Below are 23,570 nucleotides of genomic sequence, written 5' to 3'. Positions count from 1 at the left end.
GCCGTTTGTCATTTCTTTTTTTCCCTCCGAATTGTTTTCGATGTTTGTTTTCGGATTACTAGAAACTGTTGCCATTTTTATGATCTTTTGTGACTATTGAAGTTTCTCCAGGCATTGGTCCTTTCTTCTATTGCCTGGTCACATATTCCACCACCTGTGTTTCTCGGGGGTTGACCCAATTTCATCGCGTATTTGAGGACGTCCACAAGTTCTGTCCAGTTTGTGGTGTTTGTTTGATTTCCTGTAAGATGTTTTCCTTGTTGAGTTTTATGTATTCAGGGTCTGGTCTCAGCACTTTGTTTAGTTTTGGTTTTTTTCTGTTAGGTTGTAATCTGGTCTTTATCTGTACAAGATGGTGGTGTGATTCAAAAAATCCTCTTGTTTTCACATTCCGAATTTGTTGTGTTACTCTTGGAGATGGCCATATGGTCTATCTGGAATTCATCCAACATTGTGTTGGGCGACTTCCAAGTATACAGTTTCTTGTTGGTTTTTTAAAAATTGTGTTGACATAATTACGAGGCTGAAATTTTCGCAAAAGTTTATCTTCCCCATTCTTGTTAATTCTCTTCCGAGCTATATGGATTCCGGTGATTTTCCTGTATTTTTTCTCTTTGCCTAATTGTGCGTTAAAGTTGCCTAACAAGATTATTACATGGTGTTTGGAAATTTTGTTTGTCGTCTCTTCAAGGTCATTCCAGAAGTCATCCACTTTCTGGGGGTGGTTGTTGTTATAGTTATTTGTAGGTGCGTGTGCGTTGATCAAGGTATATGCTTTGTTGACCAATTTGACGGAGAGCGTTGATATACGTTCTGAGGCAGACTGGAAGTCAGTGACAGAGTCGCTGATAGATTTGTGGACTACAAATGCTGTACCAAACTGTTTGAGACCTTTCTCATTAGTTTTAACTGCTGGTTTTCCTTTGTAGATTCTGTAGTTGTCTGTGTCAAAATGGTTTTCGTCCGTAAATCGTGTTTCCTGGATTGCAAAGATTTTGATCTAGAATTTTTGCAGCACGTCTAAGTTCTTTAATCTTGCCTAGTTTGTAGAGAGTATTAGTATTAAGTGTACCGATGAAGTGTCTTAGTTTTGTGTGTAATAATCTGGATGTCGTCTGGTTCTCAACCTTAGGCGTAACATGACGCTCCTGGTTCCCCAGAATCCGATGACCAGGTAAACCCAGCCTTGCAACTAGTGCCTGCGGTAGTGGATTAATTCCTTGTGTTACCATCATGTTTGGTTTTCAAGTTGAAAACTAACTTGGTGGTGGTCCTTCCGAGGAAAGATCACGAGGAATACGACTTGATTGTTGAGATCAAGAAGGTTGCTGCAGCCGCACCATCTAGGCGAACAGACGCTGACCCCTAACCGCTGGATACCAGGCAGACGTTAGTGGATTTCGGTTGATAGTTTTGGTCCACCCCGGGTATTTTATTTCCCCCGGTACCCTCCATATCTGGGGAGGCGCCCGATGGGAGACTATCAGCTCCACATGGGAACATTTGTATTATAAATACATTTCCGAAAAATGACAGTTTATGCTTAAAATGCAAACAAAAATTGCATCCCACATGCTTTCTGTTTACGTAACACGAACAGTTGCCCAACAGTGGAAACTTTGCCTTCAGTTTGTTGGTACAGATGTGCTAGTCTTTTAAATAAATTTTAGCATGTTATTAATTATAACCAAGCATGTGCGCTATATTGTGAGTAGCAGCTTTCCTTTCCATAATATTGTTATAACCAAGTAGTTTGGACATCGTCAGTAAAAGTTCGAAATTTGTGCCGGAAAGCGGATGAGAGCGTACGCGTGCATGCATGCAGATATCGGATAAGCGCGGGGAATTCCCTTGTCTGGATGATACTAGTTTGTTACGCGGATGAGCTTAAATTACTGAAATCTGAAGTGCAGAAGAGAACTGGAGGGAGCGACTTGTTCCAATGTCACTTCTCTTGTTCCATTGTTTGTGTTTGATAGAGTTCCGCTTTTTATTTCTCCTAGCGACGAACTGTTTTCAAGTGTAGATGCGAAGTATAGGAACTGTGTGACTAGTTAAAGATTTGCGCCTAAGTAGTAGGAGCCTTTGTTGACTGTTGCAGGGATAACCCTCTTACATTGTTTACACTAAAGCATGTTTTTTGGGTTCAAAGTTAGCCTACCATGTCATCAGTATCTTATGGCAAAACACTAGACCTATTGTACGTAAGTATAGGGTATGGGTAGTTTCAGGGAAATCACTGATTTCAAGTCAAGGGTTGCAAGGAAGTGTCAGAAGCGTCGTTAGTTGGTTAGTATTGAGCATCTTAAATTTGCTGACATTACAAAGTCGAGTGGTGATATGAAATATGAGTCATAACACGGTAGGCAAGGGTAAAACAGAAAAATTATTTCTCCGTTGTACTAAAACTTAGTCCTCTAATCGATAATAGATAAAATTAAGTTTTCTTGGGGTTCCGTCATCCTAATTGCTTGTTTCTTTCTTTAGGATGGTGTAACATCATTCAATTGTGAAAATGAGTGGTTGTGAAAAGCGGATCACGGATCCGCTGTTACATCGCGTTATTGAGGAAAGTGCGCGCTCCACATCATAATCTTTGTCTTGAACATCTCACAGAAATACGTACTGCCATTTCGCCGGAATCTGTAGACTATTTGTTACAGCTAAGCCGCCAGTGACCTCCTATAGTTCTCATATTGTTTCGTCGTATTATTTAATCAGAATGATAGATCCGTTTGACACGCTTGAGGGAATTGTTTCCCAAATGAAAACTTGTTCACTTATCTTACTTCAATTAAAAACGTTCCTCGTGGACTCGTTTTATATTGCATACAGTTTTTCTAACTTGAAATGTGATAACTCTTCGAAAATTAGAGGACTACTTTAATCGCTGAGAGATCTCTGTATATTCTCGTTCGTTCGGGTTGCGATATGGTAGTTTTTGAAGTTTTGTACTTCAATTGGTAAAAAACAGACCCCATTATTGTCAGACTGTTGAGCACCTCTTTTCTGAGTAATGGGTAGAGGTATCGAAATCTGTCAACTTTTTACATCCCCGAAAGGCCAAAGATTTTTTAAGCTTAAAAGTCAGTGTAATCAAAAGATGCGGCCATTTGTTACACATTTTGATATCTTGGCAGTATCGATAACACGCAAAATCATAGAAATTCTCGATTCCTAGGATGAATTGTGTGCGGAATAGTCTGTGCGCAAATCCTACTCGCACTTAACAGGATTTCTTTTTATCGGAAACATTTTTAAAGAATTACAGTGCTTGTAAGTATTGTCATGTGGCGAAATGATTTTTGACATTTTGTGTATGGGTGCATTTTGGAGTTTGTATTTTGATGATGAAACGGTTCGAAATATGCTTCGAAAGCCAAAGAACCGTTTGAAAGATTTTACCGTTATGCTGATAGTCATTATAATGTGCATTTGCTTGACATTGCCTTAATCAAGGCGGCTTGCCCTTGCCAACAAAAATGTAACCTATGCTAATATCTCTCTCCCTCCCTCCCTCTCCCCCCCCCCCCCCCCCCCCCCCCCCCAACCATCTACCCTTGTCCTCTCCAAGGGGCTTTCGTTGCGGTTCAAGTCAGTTCCCGTAGCAATTTGAACACGATTACCACTCCTTCTGTTAGCTGGTTTTTCATTACCGTCCAGCGGGTTAGGAAACGTGGGTATATTTTTAAGCGTAAGGGTTTCTCAGCGCAATTTGAAAGTATTTCGTTCTTCATTCCAACAAATACTCTGAATTTCGGGAGTCTCCCATTGTACTGAAGCCGACAGAATCGGTTGCTGTAAAAGTGAGCTTTCTTTTATAATATCGCAGCCCACTATCATCATCATTGAAATTTGTGTGTTAAAAAGTACCTGTGATATTTACTAATCGTAAGCCATAAGTATTTTTTTAATACAGTTTCACAGGAGAGCATGCACCGCAGATCTCTGTTTGCAAACGTGAGACACGCTTATCATGCATGTTTTCCTGAACCATTATAACATGCTCACGACGCAGAGATCATGCAGAGCTCATTTGTCATTTGTAGAAAACGATTAACGTCATATCAAGGTGCAAGATTCTTAAAAACTAACGGACGTTTCATGAACCAGTCGAGATATAGCGGTAAGTGGAAAAATCATTATTTCATGCAAAAATCAAAATGTTCTCTCTCAGCTCTGTAGACCCGGTGCAACTTTGACACAGTTTGAAATGACACCACTTGTGTAACCTGTTCCAACAATTTTTCAGAACTTGTAAAAAAAATCTACAGGAAAATGTTAAACTATTTCCTACTACAAAAATTCTTTATTTAAATGGAAATACATTGTCGCTGTCAATCGAATTCATCATTAGATAGACATAAGTGCCAAGTTTCGAAAATCCATTAATTGTTATAGCATTGGCATTTGGTTAGAGAAATATTGCAGTAAAATTGCTTGTGCCGAGAGTCTTGCCAAAATAATAAATACCGTCAACATAAGATACCCTCGTCTCATTTAAAGATACGGTAACACATTTCCTCAGTTTCATAATGTGTGATTTGTTAACTTTGTCGTTCCTCTTCAGATATTTCTCATTGTTATATTCAGTTTTTCATAGAACAAAATTTTCCTTTCTGTCTGTTTTAAACGTACAAAATTGGAGGCTACCATTAAAATTGGGAATTAAAAATTTCCTGAGCATGCTATCGGGGCCTTACTGTATTCCGTGGTGCTCCAGGTTGCGTTGCCGAAAACGGGATATTTTAGCCACTTGACTTACACAAGACTTCAAATCCATTGCAGTAAGAGTAAATAATCCTTCATATGCCAGCGTACATGTGTATTAGTGTAAATACTCCGCAACTCAGTGTCTTGTGTATGGCTATGCGCAGTTTCTACGTTTTTCTAACATTACCGTTCCATTCGCGAAGGGGGCGTTGGAAAAATTGCTGTATAGGCGTTGGTAAGCATCTTTGTGGTACTATTTTTGCACTCACTCAGTGTCTCGCGATAAGGATGTACTAATACGGTCTTGATAACTGACTGCACCAACTAGGTAGTTAAAAATCATTGCTCAGAATTCGGAAGTTCTACGAAGGTGCTGCGTCCTGACGAGATTCGTGAACACTACAGACGTACCAGAGCAGTGGTTCCTAACCTTTCTTAGTCCAATACCTTTGAGTGCGCTCAGACGTTAGCTGGTACCCCCGACCGCCGTGCCATGGTTAATGAGAATGGAAAATGAGAATAACTTTTTTTTTAACGCTAGGAGCGGTTCGCGCCTCTATAGACTTATGGTTCAAAGCTGATAGAGGAGGGACAAGTTAATTTGCATATTCTGTGTAGAATCGAATAGATAGTCCGTCGGGTCCAGTGACCATTCCTCTGTTGCAAGAGTTCAGTTGCTTTTCCATCCCTTGGTCACTTTCTTCGTTACGTAATTTTGTCGTTCGTACGAAGATTTAGAGGAGGAACTACGCCATCTTCCTCTGTGAAACAGGCTTTAGAAAAAACTTGGAGTATTTCGACTTTTTTCTGTGTTATCTGTTTCATCGCGTTTGTGGCCTGTCTGTCATGACAGATGGTTTTGATCCGTTTTCTGATTTAACGCGGAACCAGAACTTATTTGGATTTTCGGTCAAGTTGGTAGATAGTTTTATTCTTTGAACGCTTCACTCGTAAAATAATTGTTAAACCAATTCATAAATGTGCGTGGTCATCTTGTGAACCATGTAAGGTAGGATTATTAAAGTAAATAAAAATCCTTTTAAGTTTTGCTTGTGTCGTCACTAATTCAAGTAAGTGCGAGGGCGTCGTGGAGGTCCACGACTGTATCTCAAGATCCCTTGTCCAACTCCTGCGTTGGGCGCTACGTATCACACACATCGTAAAGGTTTATTGTTACAACGTAAACACGTTCCAACTTAAGAACGTGCCTTTCGCTTGCATCTTACAGAATGGTCAGTGACAGTAAAAGTAGAGAAATTGGAGCTTATTAGTAATCACTCTTCTCGCACACCATTTGCGATTGGAATGGGATGGTGAAAGTGTGGCTGTTTTATGAAAGGGTTTGTACTTACAGCAAATAACACATCTGTATGGTGAAAGCTGCAATAATTTATATTTTAGGATTTGGTAGTCTAGATTTCGATATGTTTCTAATGTGGGCGTATTTAACTTCCAGAGTGTGACAATGAATGAGAAGGACGATGCTGCTACCTTGCCTCATCCAAGAAGTTCTGCAAGCCCGCTGTCAGCCATCACATTCTGGTAAGGTTAAAAAGTGTTTATTGAAGTTCGTTGTAGGCTTCAAACCTTGTCTTAAAAGTATCATTATTAATTTAGCCTTGTGTAGTACTAGCTTAGTGGGTATCACTGGTGGCAGATGAGAGATCCAAATACACCGACGGAAAAATCTCACAAAGGAGTTGTTGTGCCATATAAACAAAAGTTGATAGGCTTGTTTCTATATGGGTCATTCCATGCCAGTCATCTAGAGGCTCCCACATGACCCTCATGGATTTTGATGAAATTTTGTATGAACATTCACACATGTTCTCAATGAACACTGGTAAAGTTTCAGTTTCAGAAATTCAATACTTTCGGAGATACAGTCACTTGTTTAAGACCATAGCACAGCTTTCTACAGTGCGTCCTTGAATTTTCAGCAACTTTGAGATATCTCTAAGTATTTGCATGAAAGAAACCAAACCTGGCCATCTTATACAACTGTCAGAGCTCTTTAAAGTAAAATACTTAGAAAAGGATTTCTGAGCAATTTTCATTATAGATAATTTGAAGCAAAGTTGGTCGAAAAAATAGCTGTTTAAAAAAAATGCGAACTTTCTGTTTTTTATATCTCCAAAAGTAATTGTGGGATGTACATCAAACTTCGCACACCATAACTCACCAACACAAGGTCTTAGAATATAAAATTTCATTCTCCTATTGCTTTCCATTATTTCACAAATCTAGGATAAAATTGACGATTTTTCAAAAAGTGCTAAAAATGGGTATTTTTAGTCAAATTTTTCAAAAAAGTGTTTTCTCCAAACTTTGGTCATTAGGAAGAGCATATTCTAAACTATCTAGAAAAGTGGATTTGGTTCTGCAATGCAAGCGTATAAGGCCCTAAAAAGTAGCATCATCACAGTTTGAACACATTTTTCTGGCACTCAAATCATACCTGAAATCTTTTATTTTGCCTTATACATGTTTATTAATGTCTGGGAGAAGTGAAATAAGAAGTCCTGATGAATAGGACCTAGCTTAAGACCACACTTATCATTAAGAATGAATGTAAATTGTAAAATTTATTTGCATGATCATCTAATTATTAATTGCCTGTTAAATGAACAAGACCAGCTTACTGATGGAAAAGAAGTGTATAAATGAGTTGCTATGGTCCATAGTGGCTTAACCACTGCTAGTTTCATTTCACCTGAGAAAACCGGCATTCCCATTGCCATAGGGGCTATGCCCAATAGCTTAGCAACAACAGCCATGGGTGGGTTTCTTTACCACAGGATCCCAAGCCTGATAGTAAAATTATTTAAGTGCCCTGTGTAAAATTAGAAGGCACTCTTGGGTTCCTTAGATTGTTTCCTTTAACTTATTTCGATTTTTGATATTCATCAGAAATTTAATGTAGCATATCAAGAGGAATGGTGTATTGCCGGCCAGACGAATTTACTGATGGAGCTGGAATAACTGCAATAATGTGGTGTTCTGAAACCCAGCACTTGTCAATTCTTGGTGGCCAATAAAATGAATTTGCTGGACCATGTAGGTGCATAAAGTTTACTAATGCATTCATTTGCTCTGTGGAAGTCACACAGATATTCCCAATCCACCACACATTTTCATAGATGTGTGGAGCATATTGTCCTGGTTGGAGAGCAGACATTAATATGCCTCCTTCATTACTGTGACCCATTTTAGCTAGAAAAGATGAACAATCACTTGAAACTCTGCTGACCTGAATTGCTGTTACATCAATAGGTAAAAAGTGATGATTTTCTCTAGTGCCTGCTACAGTTTGTCAAAGTTTAAACCTCTCTTCTTGTGACAATATTTTTTTCAATTTCATCTCTACTGACGAAAACAAATTTAATTCCATTAATGTTTCAGAGCAGAAGTGAAACAGATCTAGGGGAGTAAGAATTTGTCCATTAAGTGGCCGTTGCAAGCTTGCTCTTGCTGCTAACCGCTTCGTTGTACCTCCAATCCCATCATAAGGTGATTTCCCGTGACTAGTAGCAAAAAAATTCCATTTGGCTGTCATTCCAAAATCACTCTTATGATAGCACAAATTTAGGAAATTCTTGAAATTTTTGTATTGAGCACTGGAGCCATCAATGAAATAATGAATGTGGGATATCTGTGAAAACCTTGCTTTTATATATTTGAGCTCCTTGATAAAAACGTGAACTGTAATAGTGTCATGCTGCAAGCAATCACTGATAATACAAAAACTTAAAGATTCTACTTTCTCATTTTGACGAAAGTAGATAACAAATGGATGAATTGTTGCTTGACTGTTGTCCCAGTGGAAGCCTTGCACAGCATCCTGAATGATAAAAGAATAATTTTCTGCAAAATCCATTAGGACAACAAGCTCTTCATCTTTCAGATGACATTTAAGGCCTTTAAGATGCAAGCTTTGATGCTTGGCAATGTAATGATGGCATGACAGACTCCATATTTTATTTTTTACATCTTCAATAAATTCATCCACTACCATTTGCTTCGTGTCCAGTGTGGCCTGATTGGTATGTATCCATTGCTTAAACACAATAACTTCCTGTGGCTCATGATCTAGGAAATAGCTGGCAATTTCAGATGCTATAGCTTCGGGCCAGGACACCTTTCACAGTGATGTAGCATGCACTGTTTAGAGTTCAAACTGCCTTGCTGAGAATCTCCTTCTAATTTTCACATATACCAGCTCCGCTAAGCATAAGCTTAACATTTTGGTGAATTGCACAGACTCAAACTGCATGCATTCCACCTGATCCTACTGTTACACACCATTTGGGTCTAAGTTCACAAAACTTTGGGAACCCTATTTCTGAACCATTTATATTCTTATAGATAACATACAATTTCCTGTAAATTGCAGAGTATCAATCTTTTCTGCATGTATGTCTTTCTATCTAAAAGTCTAACTGAAATATTGTCTTTTTTCCAGGGCACACCCTACTATACTCACCATCCTCAAAAAAATTTCACACGCTACTAGCAACTTATGCTGGTAATTTCCTGCTTTGCCTATTTTTGGGAAGTGCCAGAATGCCCTTCTCTTCCTTAATCTTCTGAGCATTCTTCACCATTCATTCGGACACACCGAACTGAGCTGCTGTTTGTCTGACTGTCCAACTTACAGGTGCCAAGGTTAAAATTTGCATCTGTTCTTTATGAATTGCATTCTGCATCTTGGCTTTCAGTTCAGTCAACAAATGTGCATAGTCGGCACAGTTTCCACATTCCTTAATTTCACAAGCATCTTCAATTTGTCGGTTTACTCCCATTGCATTTTCATTTCCGTTTTTAATCGCATTTTGGAGCCTTTTGAATTTCCTTCTTCACATATTGGGGCTTATCTCTGTAGGTTACTGTTCTCTTCAGGGGTGAAATACCGATAGACAATAAGCTACTATTTAATTCTTCCTTTGGTGTAAAGTCCTCATCAGAATGTGATGATGGGCTGATGAAGCTTTGTCCAAGTGTTTATTTAAGGTAGTTCTGGAAGCCAGACAAATTTTCTGACCTGGCTTTGTTATTAATAAGCTGCTTCAACATATCAGAAGCCTTATTAGCTGTTTCAGTATCAAGAGTGCGAATTCCTGCCTTAACATTATGATTCACCTTCCCAAAGGGATTGAAGCATTTTTTTTTTTTTTTTTTTTTTTTTTTTTTTTTTTTTTTTTTTTTTGCGAGGAAAGTGACATCACACTTTGTTCCACTATCTCCTTGCCCAATTGAGCAGGAAGGTATGCTGTTCCCTTCTGCATCCATCTCTAATAAGTAACTAAATAATGTATTTGGCCTCTAAGTGCAAATTATAATATGCTTAAATTTCGGACAAATTGCTACTGAATGAAATTATACACAATGTATAATACCAATGAAAAAATCTAATAAGAGATACATGCTATAAAAGACACAATCAAAACAATTTTTTTGTAAATTATATTACAAACTTTGATGGTCCTACGAATCACTTAACAGCCACACTCAGTCAAGAGAACCCACTCACTATGCTGCAAACACACCACTGAAATACTGATTGTTCAAACAAGGCTCACAAAATGGTTCAAATGGCTATGAGCACTATGGGAATCAACTGTTGAGGTCATTAGTCCCCTAGAACTTAGAACTAGTTAAACCTAACTAACCTAAGGACATCACAAACATCCATGCCCGAGGCAGGATTCGAACCTGCGACCGTAGCGGTCTTGCGGTTCCAGACTGCAGCGCCTTTAACCGCACGGCCACTTCGGCCGGCCAAGGCTCACAACAATGAAACAATCCGATTGTTAAAGTAATTGTTGCCATTATATTTTCTATAAACAGTGAATTTTGTGAATTTTCTCTGTGAAACTAGTGGTTACGTATTTACCAAGGTAGTAGGCTACATTTAAGTGTGACTAAATACAAAATTAAAACTCTAAGATGTTTAACCAACCAATTTCACATTTTTCCCCTAATAACTTTGACAAAAATTCCCATGTTACAACACCCAGGTATTAAAATCTCCGCAATATTGATTGGAAAATTTACATCACTTGATGCACAATTCAAGCAAACATTCTTTTTTGGAAAAATGTTTTATACAATTGAATCCAAATACTAGGGCTTCATTTTCCACTTGTAAATATTTACAATTTTGAGAAGTACAAAAAAATAAGAAGCTATTATTCATTGAATTCTTTATGACCCCCTGCCCCGCTCTCTCTCTCTCTCTCTCTCTCTCTCTCTCTCTCTCTCTCTCTCTCTCTCTCTCTCTCTCTCTCTCTTTTAAATGAGAAGTTTTTATGCATATGAACACTTATGATAAAAGCAGAGGGGCTACTTCTCACTACTTCTCATAGTTTTCAAGTTTTTCTGACAGTCTCATTGCCTATTTACCAGATCTTTTTATTTCAATTATTCAAGGCACTAATAAACATTTATTAGGCATAATAAAAGGTTTCAGGTATAATTTGAGTGCCAGAAAAATGTGTTCAAACTTCCAGTGCACCTCTTTGATGATGCTACTTTTTAGGGCCTTATATGCTTGCATTGCAAAACCAAATCCACTTTTCTAGATAGTTTAGAATATGCTCTTTCTAATGACCATAGTTTAGAAGAGTTTGGAGAAAACACTTTTTTGAAAAATTTGACTAAAATACCCATTTTAGCACTTTTCGAAAAATCGTCAACTTCACCCTAGATTTGTGGAATAATGGAAAGCAATAGGAGAATGAAATTTTATATTCTAAGACCTTGTGTTGGTGAGTTATGGTGTGCAAAGTTTCATGTACATAACACAATTACTTTTGGAGATATAAAAAACAGAAAGTTAGCATTTTTTAAACAGCTATTTTTTCGACCAACTTTGCTTCAAATTATCTATATGAAAATTGCTCAGAAATCCTTTTCTTAATATTTTACTTCAAAGAGCTCTAAAAGTTGTATAAGATAACCAAGTTTTGTTTCTTTCATGCAAATACTTTGAGATGAGATACCTCTAAGTTGCTGAAAATTCAGGGATGCACTATTGGAAGCTGTGCTATGGTTTCAAACAAGTGACTATATCTCTGCAAGTATTGAATTTCTGAAACTGAAGCTTTACCAGTGTTCATTGAGAACATGTGTGAATGTTCATACAAAATTTCATCAAAATCCACGACAGTCATGTGGGAACATTTCTCGATATTGACCACTTTCTACTCCCATTTCACACCAGTCGCAAAAGAGTGGCGCTAATAGTGCCACTATGAAGATACAGATAGGTTTGCTTTGAACACATGCTTTAAAGTGTAATGGGCGTTAGTTTTCTTGGAGACCAGACATGATGAGTTGATGTCAAGAAAGCCTTCAAGGAGACAGAGATGCCATTAATACCACCACCTCACAGGGTTTGAACGAGGTCGTATAATAGGGCTATGAGAACTGGATGTTCCTTCTGCGATATTACAGAAAGATTTTGCAGGAATGTAGCCACTGTACACGTTGGCTGGCAGCGGGGGTCACGAGAATGTACGGTCGCAAGATGATCGGGCTCCTGACAGCCCCGTAGCACTGCAGAGAGGGACGACCATCATTTTGATTTATGTCTCTGACGCATCGTACTGAATCTACAGCACATATTTGGAGAGCAATTGACATCAGTTATATAAAAAATGTTACAAATTGGTTACTTCAATAATAGCTTTAAGCCAGACTTCCTGTAGCGTGCATTCTGTTGACCTGAAACCACCACCATTTGCGGCTTTAAATGTCAAATCAGACACTTTTCAGCCGTCTAATTTCCAGACTTTTTATTGGGCCAATCATTTTGTTTGAAAATTAGGTGGGTACATTCTGTACTGAAAAGAACCATCTACGAAAAGATGAACATTTAGAGATTTGCAACTTAAGTGACGTCAAGCGAGAGCTCTTTGAAGGGAACCGTGGACGTCTGTTGTGCCTTCTGGTTCTGCCTCGGTGCCAGTGATAGCTTTGTGTTGGCTACGAGGCCAGTTGAGGCTCTCAGCCAACGTGTCTCAGTGCTACACACACTGGACCTACACCTGTAACTATGGTCTGGGGTGCAATTTCGTAGCAGGCACACTCTAGTGGTTACCCCATGCACACTGACTGCAAATTTGTGTGTCAATCTGCTGATTCGACTGTTCTGCTGCCATTAGTGAACAGCATCCCAGGGGTGCCTTCAAACAGGATAACGTTCGTCCACATACCGCTGTTGTAACCCAACATGCTATACAGTGTGTTGAGATGTCTCCTTGGCTTGCTCGAGCACCAGATTTGTCTCCAGTTGAGCACATATGGACATCATCTGACAGCAACTCTACTGTCAACCACAACAGCAGTAACCGTCGCTGTATTAACTGGCCAAGTGGAACAGGCATGGAACTGCATCCCACAAACTGACATTCGGCACCTGTACAACATAATGCATGCACGTTTGCATGCTTGCATTCAACGTTCTGGCAGTTACACTGGTTATTAATGTATCAGCATTTCTCATTTGCAGTGGCTTAAATTGCATTTACATAACCTCGGATCTTGCAGTGTTAAATATGTTACCTATAACAATGTATTCCAGGAATTTGATTGCTATCCATTATTTTTTAGTGTTGCGATATTTTTGTCAGTGTATAAAGCCTCTCAAGGGGCTCACGACTCTTTCGTGAGTATGTGCGTGGCGAGCACGGGACCTCAACCTATTGCTTCCTTTTTTGTTATGTAACCTTTAATTTCTGACTGTACTTTCTTCCCTTACTTTCTTATGACAGCCTTTGATGTTCACCCTCCTCTTCCCTAGGTTCGGCTTTCCTTTCTTCACGTAGTTCTTCCTTTACTTTACATCAGCCCTTCTGGATTCGATGTTTATTCTCAAAAATATGGAGAACAACGCCTTATGCAGCACCGATTGCATTCAGTGTTACATATTTGTGCAATTACCTGTGGAATACACGTTTAAAAGCTAACACATTAGTCTTACGTGGTAGGGCCGTTGTGTGTTCTTTCATTAGAGCCCCCTGACAAATTGCCCCTGGCTGCGCTACTGGCTCCTCACGCATGCTAAGGGCATCTAAGCCCATCTTCTTAGGGCATCGGAACACCAAGTGACAGTTCTGCCAGATTACCTTCACTACGATGAGTGGATCCAGTGGGGGAGCCCTTGATTGGAGTGGCTGGCATCAGGACGGACGTTTCGCACATAGAACAGATGACACTAAAAAGCGGCAGTCTTGATATAGCAGTCACATTAGATAGGTCTGGATATTTCAGTGCTCCAGTGCTCCTTTTCTCTCAGCTCCTGCAACCCCTGTGGAAAGAGGGACTAGCCAGATGATTGGGAGAGAGAAGATTTATGCGATGGATGGTATGAGTCAATGCGGAAAATGTACACTGAATGTCTACTGATTAAAGCCGCCTCTGCTGCACAATTCAAACTCTTCAGATGTGTGAATGACTAGGTGACATACCAGTTGTAATATTTGTAAGAGGGGGCTGCAGTTGTTAAAACTATTTTCTCACGCAAGGAATGAAAAGCGTCTGTTGCCTGTTTCCCCAAAAGACAGAAATTGTAACACGCATATTGCACACATAGTGGGTATAGCACTTAAACAAAAAAGTTAAGCCAGGTGCAACACATGGTGGATTTCTGAACCACGACACACGGCAACAGGAGATCATCTCGGCAACCCTATAGCAATCCTTGGGCCACGTGTTAATTGCTCGTTTCTGTCGACATTGTTGTTAATTAGCATTGTTCGTTTTGCCATTTTCTGTAATGTAATATTTAAAATGAATGCAGATTTTATGAATAAAAATTACTCCCATGTAAAAAGGTTTATTTACAAATGGAAAAAAATTAGTACTACCGTTATTTCTAATTGATATTTCGGTTTTGTTCTTTGTTGTTAATAAAAATAAATACTTACAACAGAAATCAAGTTAAAGCCGACAAATGCCGGTTATTCAGTTCCGGTATTGGTTTTAACTGGTCGGTTTTCCTCATCCCTATCGTACTGTCCCATGATCTTAAGATCGGCATATTATGGCACACTTAATTTTGTTTTCTGTCCGTGGATCATTTTTGGTAGTGATCTTGGATATGTCAGGATATACATGGATGTGTTACAATGTATTTGCTATTTACATAAAAGTATAGGTAGATAAATTTTTGAGGTATTTGTAAAAAGAGATTGAGTTTACACCATGCAAATAAAATTACACATCACACACAAGGAATATATTGTATTAAATTGAGCTTATATAGTGACAGAACGATGTGTTGATTTACATGGAGTCAGCAGAAGCATCTCATAAGAATTTTGTCTCCCAGCATCTAAGAATTTCCTTTACACTGTTACACGTGCATCTAAGGACTCCTTTACAAAGTAACAAGAAGCTGAGAAACTCTTGTCATCTGAGGCAATTTCCGACATATTGTTCCTGTTTTCATACGAAATCGCACTTCATACCTGGATTCACATGATGTCTCTTCGGAGACTGATCATTAACTCCTAATGAGCTGTCTCAACAGGTTGACACTTGCTCACTCAGAGCAGGCTTGTGACTGGTTTAATAATCTTGCCCACCAATGATTAACAATAGCAAGTGAAATTTGCAACTAGTTTCTGTATATGAATTTAGCCATATTGAAATTAACAAGTTACCAGTATAGGTAAAGTCAGCAGCATGATTGGAGACGTATATTAACATTTGAATAGTGAATCTAAATAATGAAACAAATGCTTCTTGGTTCAAAGCCTTGTAGGTGAATGCCCGCTGTGTCTGTTAGTTCCAGCACGATACGGCTTCTCAGCCCATTGTTCTCACGCTTGGTGACCATTTAAAGCGTAACAGCAATATATAACTCATAGGCAGGGATGTGGCATATTGCTATACAGTGACTGTTGCCGTCGCCACCCTCACTTAAAATTGGAAAATGGTTCAGTCATCTTGCACAGAGATCTTACACTCCAGACATACAAGGACCTATGGGCTAGTCTTGAACGGCGATTGGTACATTTTGAACGGCGTGTAATACAGATAATTAAGCAGATTAAGGTGCTTCCATTATAGACTTGGGAGGCAGTTTCCTCCCAGAGAAAGTCGTGGTAATATGCAGGTGCGAAAAGAAATCTCGTATCCCCAACAATGAAGTGTATCCAGTGCTTGCACTTTGAGTCTGCCGTGTGGCAGGAAGACTAATACCAAAGTTTGGAAACTGCAGACAATCACTCCATGAAAATAGCACTTGCAAACAACTGTCCTTGCGTATCAACTGTAACACCGTCCTCCATACTCATTAGTTTTCTCAGTCATTAAGAAAGAAAAGAAGACACAAGAATTTGCAAAGAAAAGAAGATAACAAGAATTCGAATCGGGAAGGTGCTAAAAAAAGTATAAACACGTACATCCTGTTGACATGACCAGTTGTGTGAAAGTCGCAGCCACTCCTCCAAACCTCCACCCTCTTCCACCTCAGTTTATCTAAACCAGATCTTCCACTGTCCTTTCACTTGTGATTCCTACAGCACCATCTTAAGGATCCACTTCCTTTCCTGGAAACCCAGAGGTCCAATGCAAGTCAGTGGCTCAAGGAGCTGTGGCCTGTGGGTCCAAAGGCTGCCTGCTCTTCTTTTATCCCACACCCACTGCAGATATGCCCTCACAAGAATCTCGGCCACTGGAGGAGGAGGAGGAGGAGGAGGAGGAGGAGGAGGAGGCGGCGGCTATGCAGTTGGGTTCTGAAAAGATGTTCATTCATCTGGTTGTATACCCACTGGTGACAGGCAGTGATCACAAGGCGTGGCTGGCCCTCCTGGTGCCTTCCCACCTAACTTAGGGACCCAAGCATGATCGTTCAATGAAAATATAATAAATGTTACTGCCACCTGTCGGATCATACCTTATTTCCTTCTCTTTTGCAATTTGCATTGCTCGACAAGAAAGGTGCTTCACTGATGACCATTCCCCAATGCTCTTTGGTTATTGTGCATTGTCTGTACTGTTCTGGCCCCAGGAGGACGTTTTGAGAGGTCTGTATATTGATTTGCACGAATGTCACCCGAATAGATTCCCATTCGTTCACTGTTGGAAACAATAGCAGTGTGAGTGCAAACGACCAGTGATCACCATTTGTAAAGTTTGTTTACCTTCAGGTAGCCACTCACTTCCACTGTGTTGACCACTTTAATCCTCAATACCTTCCCCTCCCCTTCTCCTTTCCTCGTATTTGGAGACTACAGTGTGCACAATGCCCTGTGGCAGAGTACCAGTTCATCTAGTATGGACCTTCCCATTGACTGACTTCGTACTGGCCATGATCTGCCTTTCCTCAACGATGGTACTCCTACTCACTTTAGTGCCTCTCGTGACTTTGCTTCATTGATCACTACATGACAAAATCGTTGTGACAGTGACAAGTTTCTGCGGGTCTTGTCACTTCTTTGTCATTGCCCGACGGACCGATTACAGTGTTGGGTGCTTCGGAGAGCCAACTGGCAAGTGTGTGCCTTTGCTGTTAACTTCACACTCTTTCTCAGATTGCATCAACCAGGTTATGCAAAAAAAGTCAGATATGATCACCACCACTGCTGGAACTGCTGTTCCCATTTCTGCAGGTCCCCCTCCATTGACGAATATAGTGCAATGGTGGACCAGAGACATTGCCATTGCTGTTAAGGAGTGTCTAAGAGCCCTGCAACATTTCAAGCAACATCCTTCACAGACTGCATCAAATCACTTAAAAGTGAGAGAGTTAAAGTCTCGTCATGTAATTTGATGCAGTAAGAAGGAATGCAGGGAGTGCAACGTCTCCTTTGGGAATACACCTCTTCATCCCAGGTGACTCGAGCTCCAAAGATCCACAACTGTACCAGGTCTCTCCCTGCAGGTGGCATTTGTGTTGAAGGGTTGGCTCTTGTTGAACACCTTGTGACCCACTTTGCAGTGTATTTGCATCCTCTTCCAACACAGTTGTCCGCCCCTCGTGGTCTTGCGGTAGCGTTCTCGCTTCCCGAGCACGGGGTCCCGGGTTCGATTCCCGGCGGGGTCAGGGATTTTTCCTGCCTTGAGATGACTGGGTGTTGTTGTGTCGCCTTCATCATCATCATTCATCCCCATTACGGTCGGAGGAAGGCAACGGCAAACCACCTCCATTAGGACCTTGCCTAGTAAGGGGGTGTGGGTCTCCCGCATCGTTCTCCTGCGCTCTGCAAAGAAGCATGGGACTTAATTTCCATTTCCTATACAGTTGTTTCCTAGTTGCACGAGTGATAAATGGAAGACATCCCTATCACACCTAACCAAGACGAATTATGTAATGAATCTTTCAGTTTCAGAACTGTTTCAGGCTCTTGCTTAGTCTCATGTTATTGCCCCAGGCTCTGATTAAATCGTTAGATGACCAGTCATCTGAATTTTACCCAATGGGTGTATATCGTCAGGGTTTTAAATTGTATTTGGCATTATGGTGCCTTCCTTTTGCAATAGTATCACCACCCCTATCCTTCAGCCACACAAAAAAAAAAAAACATTCATTGACAAGTTACAGGCCAATTAGCCTCTGCTGTGTGATCTACAAACTGCTTGAAAGGTTGGTTGTCAACTGATTATGCTGTGTTGTCAAATCTTTGGGGGCTTTTGTCCCCATATCAGCATGGTTTTTGGGAGGGATGATCCACAACTAAACATACAGTTAGGTTGGAAATGTCAGCCGGACAGGCATTTCACCAAATGCCAAAAACTCATTACAGTTCTTTCGACTTACACAAGGCATGACACCACCTTGTGGCAAGACATTTTAATTAACCTCTGTGACTGGGACTAGACTACTTACTGATTTTTGTCAGTTTTTATCACACTGCTTGTACTGGATTACAGGTAGTCCTAGACTCAGCTCCCCATGGCTCAAAGAGAACAGTATCCCATAGGGCCCTGTGCTCAGTGTCAGTCTCTTCCTCAGTGCCATAATGGGCTGCTGATGTCTGTCAGGTGACTAGTCACCCCCCCCCCTCTCTCACTATATGTCAACTGCGCATTTGGTACAGCTCCCACTCTGTAGCCTCAACTGATCTCAAACCCACCATCTGGTGAGCCTCTAATTGGAACCTTTTTTATGGTTCGCAGTTATCAGCCGCAAAAACATGGTTCACGCATTTCTCTTGCTGTACTGCAGTCTATCCTGATCCAGATCTTTACAGAGGTACCCTGTGCTTAGATGTTGTTGCACAGTCCAGATTTTTGGGACTTTTCTTTTGCAAAATGCTGACTTGGCTGCCGGCTGTTGCTCTGTGCTAATCCCATAGACAGTTGTCTTGTTAATGTGGGGGATCTTATCTCTTCAATTCAAATGCTATGAGTTCTTTTTCTCCTATGTAACTGCCATTCAAAAATTTCACTATCTTGCAACAAACCCTATTATTTTTGCATATGCTGGGCATGTCCCCCGACATCCACCTTTCAGTGGGATTACCCTTTGGAATGTGCCTCGCAGCTATCTGCTTAGGCTTAAGTATCTCCTACTTAGAATGTACTCCTTGTGTTTTCCCACGCATCGTGCCTTCATTGGCACACAGGCCACATATCAGGACCAGTCTATTTGTTTCCCAAAATCTTTCACCCCCCTTGGCTTTTTGGTGTCGGTTCCTTTCAGTTCTTAAGGAGTTTCAGGGTGTCACCATTTTTTACACTGATAACTCCAAAACCCTGAACAGGATGGTGTACTCATGTCTCCTGCTGGTCAGGAGCACTACTTATTACTGGGAAAATGTAATCTTTTTACAGCAGAGCTGATAGTTGTTACCAGCACTGTCCATTTTATTAAACATGCCTCCCTTGACTGTGTTTTAATATGTTGTGACTTTGTCTCCAGGCCACTGACTGCTGTTATGTCACACTATGGTCTCTGCTGTTCATGACCATCTCACTGACCTTAGTCCATTAGACCATTTGGTTTTCTTTCTCTGGGTCCCAAGTTGTGGGTGTCTCAGGGAATGTACTGGCCAACTGTTTGGCTAGAGAAGCACTTACTCAGCCCCCCATACGCTTTGACAGCCTTAATTGCTTTGTTGTAGATTCTCTCTCTTCTCACCACTCTGTTTTCCATTTTAGAGGCTGTAGTGGTTGTTGAACTGTAAGTGCTCGTTCATGCCTTGACTATAAGCTTCGGGGGTGGGGTGGGAGAGATGCCTCCCATCATATGCAGAGGCCGGGATCACCTAACTGCTGCCTTACCTCATTCTCTAAATTTTATTATTGATGGTTCAACTGATGTATATTACATGTTTAGGTTTTCCATTTCAGTGTTCTGGATCTCAAGGCATTCTTTATTCTGTAGCTATCATCACTTTCGTGTTGGAGGGCGGTCTGATGGCGGTGGGGTTTCTCTCACCACGACTGAGCCCTTGGACACAAATCATCTGCTCTACCCTGTGTACCGATCAAATCCATTTACTTTCACTTTATCCATAAATTGTTTCTCAGATCTGGCATCATTAATGCCTTCAGTGCTTGCCATTTGCTACCCTCACATACTTTCCTCATCCGATCACATTCCTGGTGCATGTCACTACTTGCAGATGAACGAACTTGTGACCAATGGACTGATGAAATTTGTGTTTACTCCCTTAGTCCCTACTGACTCAACCAAGATAACAGATTTCGCCTATGGATGATCCCAAGGTGACTTACAGTGAACATGGAACATGAAATCAGGATGGAGACAGAACTACAAAGAAAGAGAATACACATTGGTAAGCAGATGGTGAGTCAGTGCTTCACTGGATGACATATTAGCTCAAGTATGGTAACATAAGAGGTGAACTTGGGAATGAGATGGTTCAAATTTCATAAAGCTTCTGTGAAATTTTGTAACAGTGAAGATTACCACCTTCTAGGAGTAACCATTAAATTTTAATTATTACAACAGAACAGAATTATGTAATTAAATATTTTTTCATGTCAAAGTACTTGTCTGCAGCCTTGACACATACCAAAATTTCAGCACCATATTACTGTGGCATTCTGCTAGAAGATTCACAATGTAAAATGCAGTACAGTGTGGTAATACTTTTCCTGCATTTGAAGAGAATAACTCTGCAGCAGTTACTGCTGAAACGGTCGAAGTGTATGACAACAATGCATGATCATCTGCACACTAGTAGTTACCTGGTGCAGATGCCTCCAGTGCAGTCAAACAAGTCCAAATGATGAACATAGTAGCAGCTCACACTTTCAGGAAGACCTGCTAACTGCAATAGAAGTGAGGTGCTGGTGCCCAGACGCACATGTATCACAATTGAGTTGATAGCAGAAAAACAGAAAATCAGCTGTGGATCAGTTTTAAGTATCCTGCATGACATTTCTAACATGAGAAATGTCACAGCCCACTGGGTTCCACAACTGTTTAATCCTATTTAATAAGCCTGCTGCACTGAACCAGCAGTGGAAATGTTGCAGCCTTGTGGGGCCAGTCCAGATGACTTTACATACCTAAACATAAGGGACAAATGTTAAGTGCATCACTATGACCATGATATGGAGCAAAGCAATCTGTGGAGTTGGATGCCAGAGGTTTTTTGTCATCACAACATTGGTGCAACTCATTCCACACGCAGCTCGTTTAGACTAAATTTTTGCCTCCTCCTACCTTTCTCCTAATGTGACATGTAGTGACTTTTTCTTCTTCGCTAGAGTGAAGAAACTGATGTGTGAGTGCCTTTTCCAGAGTGACAAACATGATAGTCAGGATGGAAAATTTCTTGATCAGCCAAAATGCAGACTCCAACACCTTAGGAATCTGCTAAATCCTCCATTTTGGAGGGGAGGAGGACTGTTTCATTGAAGGGTGAATATTGAGGGGAGTCCAGACACCTGATAACATGGGGCATGCATGTGCAGTCCCCTTTATAATTATTAATTAGGTTTTGCTAGGGCAAAAGAATTTTTCAAAGAGCAAAATAAACTAGCTGTATGAGACTTGGAGTACATGGTATAAAATGTGCTTTCTTACATCGAAACATAACATTGACATATTATGATGAAACAGTGATCATTTCTAAACCTCCGTTGTGTGAATAATTGAGTTAAAGACTGTTACAGTCTGTTGTCTCCATAAATTGTTTTGAATATGCTTTTGAGAATAGTTGTCTGCCTCAGTAGCTGAGGCATCAGAGTGATGGAATGCCATGTTCAGGAGCCCTGGTTTGATTCCTGGCTAGGTCAGATTTTCTCCACTCAGGGACTGGGTGTTGCTGCCTTAATCATCATCTCATCCTCACCTATGTGCAAGTCGCCGAAGTGGCGTCAACTCAAAAGACTTGCACCAGCCAACCGGTCAACCTTATGGGAGGCCCTAGCCACGTGACATTCCATTTCAGTATAGAGTTAATTTTTATTTCTAAAATTAAAAGTTTAATGTCTGAAGTAAATTCATTCTCATGTGAATGTGTTCATTTAGGTGGACTCTACCAATTTTCAAAACTGGCTTAAAGAGGGACTTTGAAGTTGAAGATTTGTATGCGCCCCTGAAAGAGCACAAGTCATCCTCGCTGGGAGAAAGATTTGAAAGGTATGTGAAGAATATGATGATCTACAGTTTTTGAATTTGTGTGGGAAGAAAAGGATTGAGATTACTTCCTCTAAACCCCCCCCCCTCTCTCTCTCTCTCTCTCTCTCTCTCTCTCTCTCTCTCTCTCTCTCTCTCTCTCTCTCTCTCTCTCTCTCTCTCTCTCTCTCCCCCCCCCCCCCCTCGCCCCCCCCCCACGTGTGTGTGTGTGTGTGTGTGTGTGTGTGTGTGTGTGTGTGTTTTTTTCTCTTTCTTTTTATTGATTGAAAACAAAGTTCCAATTTTGTTATTCCAGGCTGTGGAAACAAGAATGCAAAAAATCAGCAAAAAATATAAAGGACCCCAGCTATGTACGTGTTATGCTCAGTGCATATGGTTGGAGATACATGATGTATGGAGTAATCCGAGCAACTCTTGAACTATTTGTCCGGTTTGTACACACATGATTTTGAATACCAGTTACTACTAGAATTCTAACATAAGTCCCTGTCCTGCCCTCTTTCCCTCCCTCACATCACATCACACACATTACGTGTTATGAACTGTCTTTACCCTTTATTTATGTTTGTAAAATAGAATGGAAAAGTACAGTATGTCATTGATATTAGTGCTTTGGAAATACTTATTTACAATTTTTAAAACTTATTATATAAAATAAGTTCAAAATAGGAGTAAAATTTTATCTTTTTTGGGAATTCTTCTCTGTGCAATAAATCTCAACGTTTCGTCCAGAGCTGCGCTGGACATCTTCAGAGGGGTGTTTCTTCTCCGGTGAGTCTTGCCGACTGACGGGTCGGACGTCTGAGAGCGACTTGTATATCATAGAAAGTGGGCGTGACCAGAGTTACACGTGATATGCAGAGATAATCTTTGTCAGAGATATAACTTAAATATCGATCGTAATGTCGTCACGGATAGAACTGTCTAGCAATTCTGTAGTGCTACTGTCCAAATATCACTAAGTTTCATGGTCTCTTCTTTCCAATTAAAATTATCCCTATGTTTATGTATTTCAATTGCTTCTCTACAAAGCCGTGGGTAATAGTTCGTCGTCGTAGATAAAATTTTTGTTTCGGAAAACCTCACTTGATGATTTCCTGACTGAAAAGCGTGTTCTGCTACAGCCGATTTATCTGTTTTTCCTAATCGGCAAAGACTTCTGTGTTCTTTTAACCGTGTATTTACGCTTCTTTTTGTTGTTCCAATATAAACTTTTCCACATGTACACGGAATTTTATATACGCCACTGGCTGATAGAGGAGTGCGTTTATCTTTTACAGACTGGAGAACA

The 23,570-nt window shown here is 40.3% G+C and overlaps 1 protein-coding gene across 4 annotated transcripts in view; it reads left to right on the top strand.

The window, feature by feature from the left end:
- Positions 1 to 23,570, top strand: part of LOC126458284 (probable multidrug resistance-associated protein lethal(2)03659) — a 268,997-nt gene that overhangs the window by 149,064 nt on the left and 96,363 nt on the right. For 3 of the 4 annotated variants that reach the window (XM_050095219.1, XM_050095218.1, XM_050095217.1), the window contains exons 2-4: positions 6,170 to 6,255; positions 22,172 to 22,282; positions 22,575 to 22,709. In XM_050095219.1, the coding sequence (XP_049951176.1) occupies positions 6,179 to 6,255; positions 22,172 to 22,282; positions 22,575 to 22,709 (323 nt within the window). In that variant the 5' untranslated portion in view covers positions 6,170 to 6,178. Of the gene's footprint in view, positions 1 to 6,169; positions 6,256 to 22,171; positions 22,283 to 22,574; positions 22,710 to 23,570 lie in introns of those variants that run through there. The other variant, XM_050095220.1, reaches the window with a different exon arrangement.

This window comes from Schistocerca serialis, chromosome 2 (genome assembly GCF_023864345.2).
Source record: "Schistocerca serialis cubense isolate TAMUIC-IGC-003099 chromosome 2, iqSchSeri2.2, whole genome shotgun sequence".
NCBI classification, from domain to species: domain Eukaryota; kingdom Metazoa; phylum Arthropoda; class Insecta; order Orthoptera; family Acrididae; genus Schistocerca; species Schistocerca serialis.
Note: the sequence above shows the minus strand (reverse complement) of the source record. Positions and strands in the feature narration are given on the sequence as shown.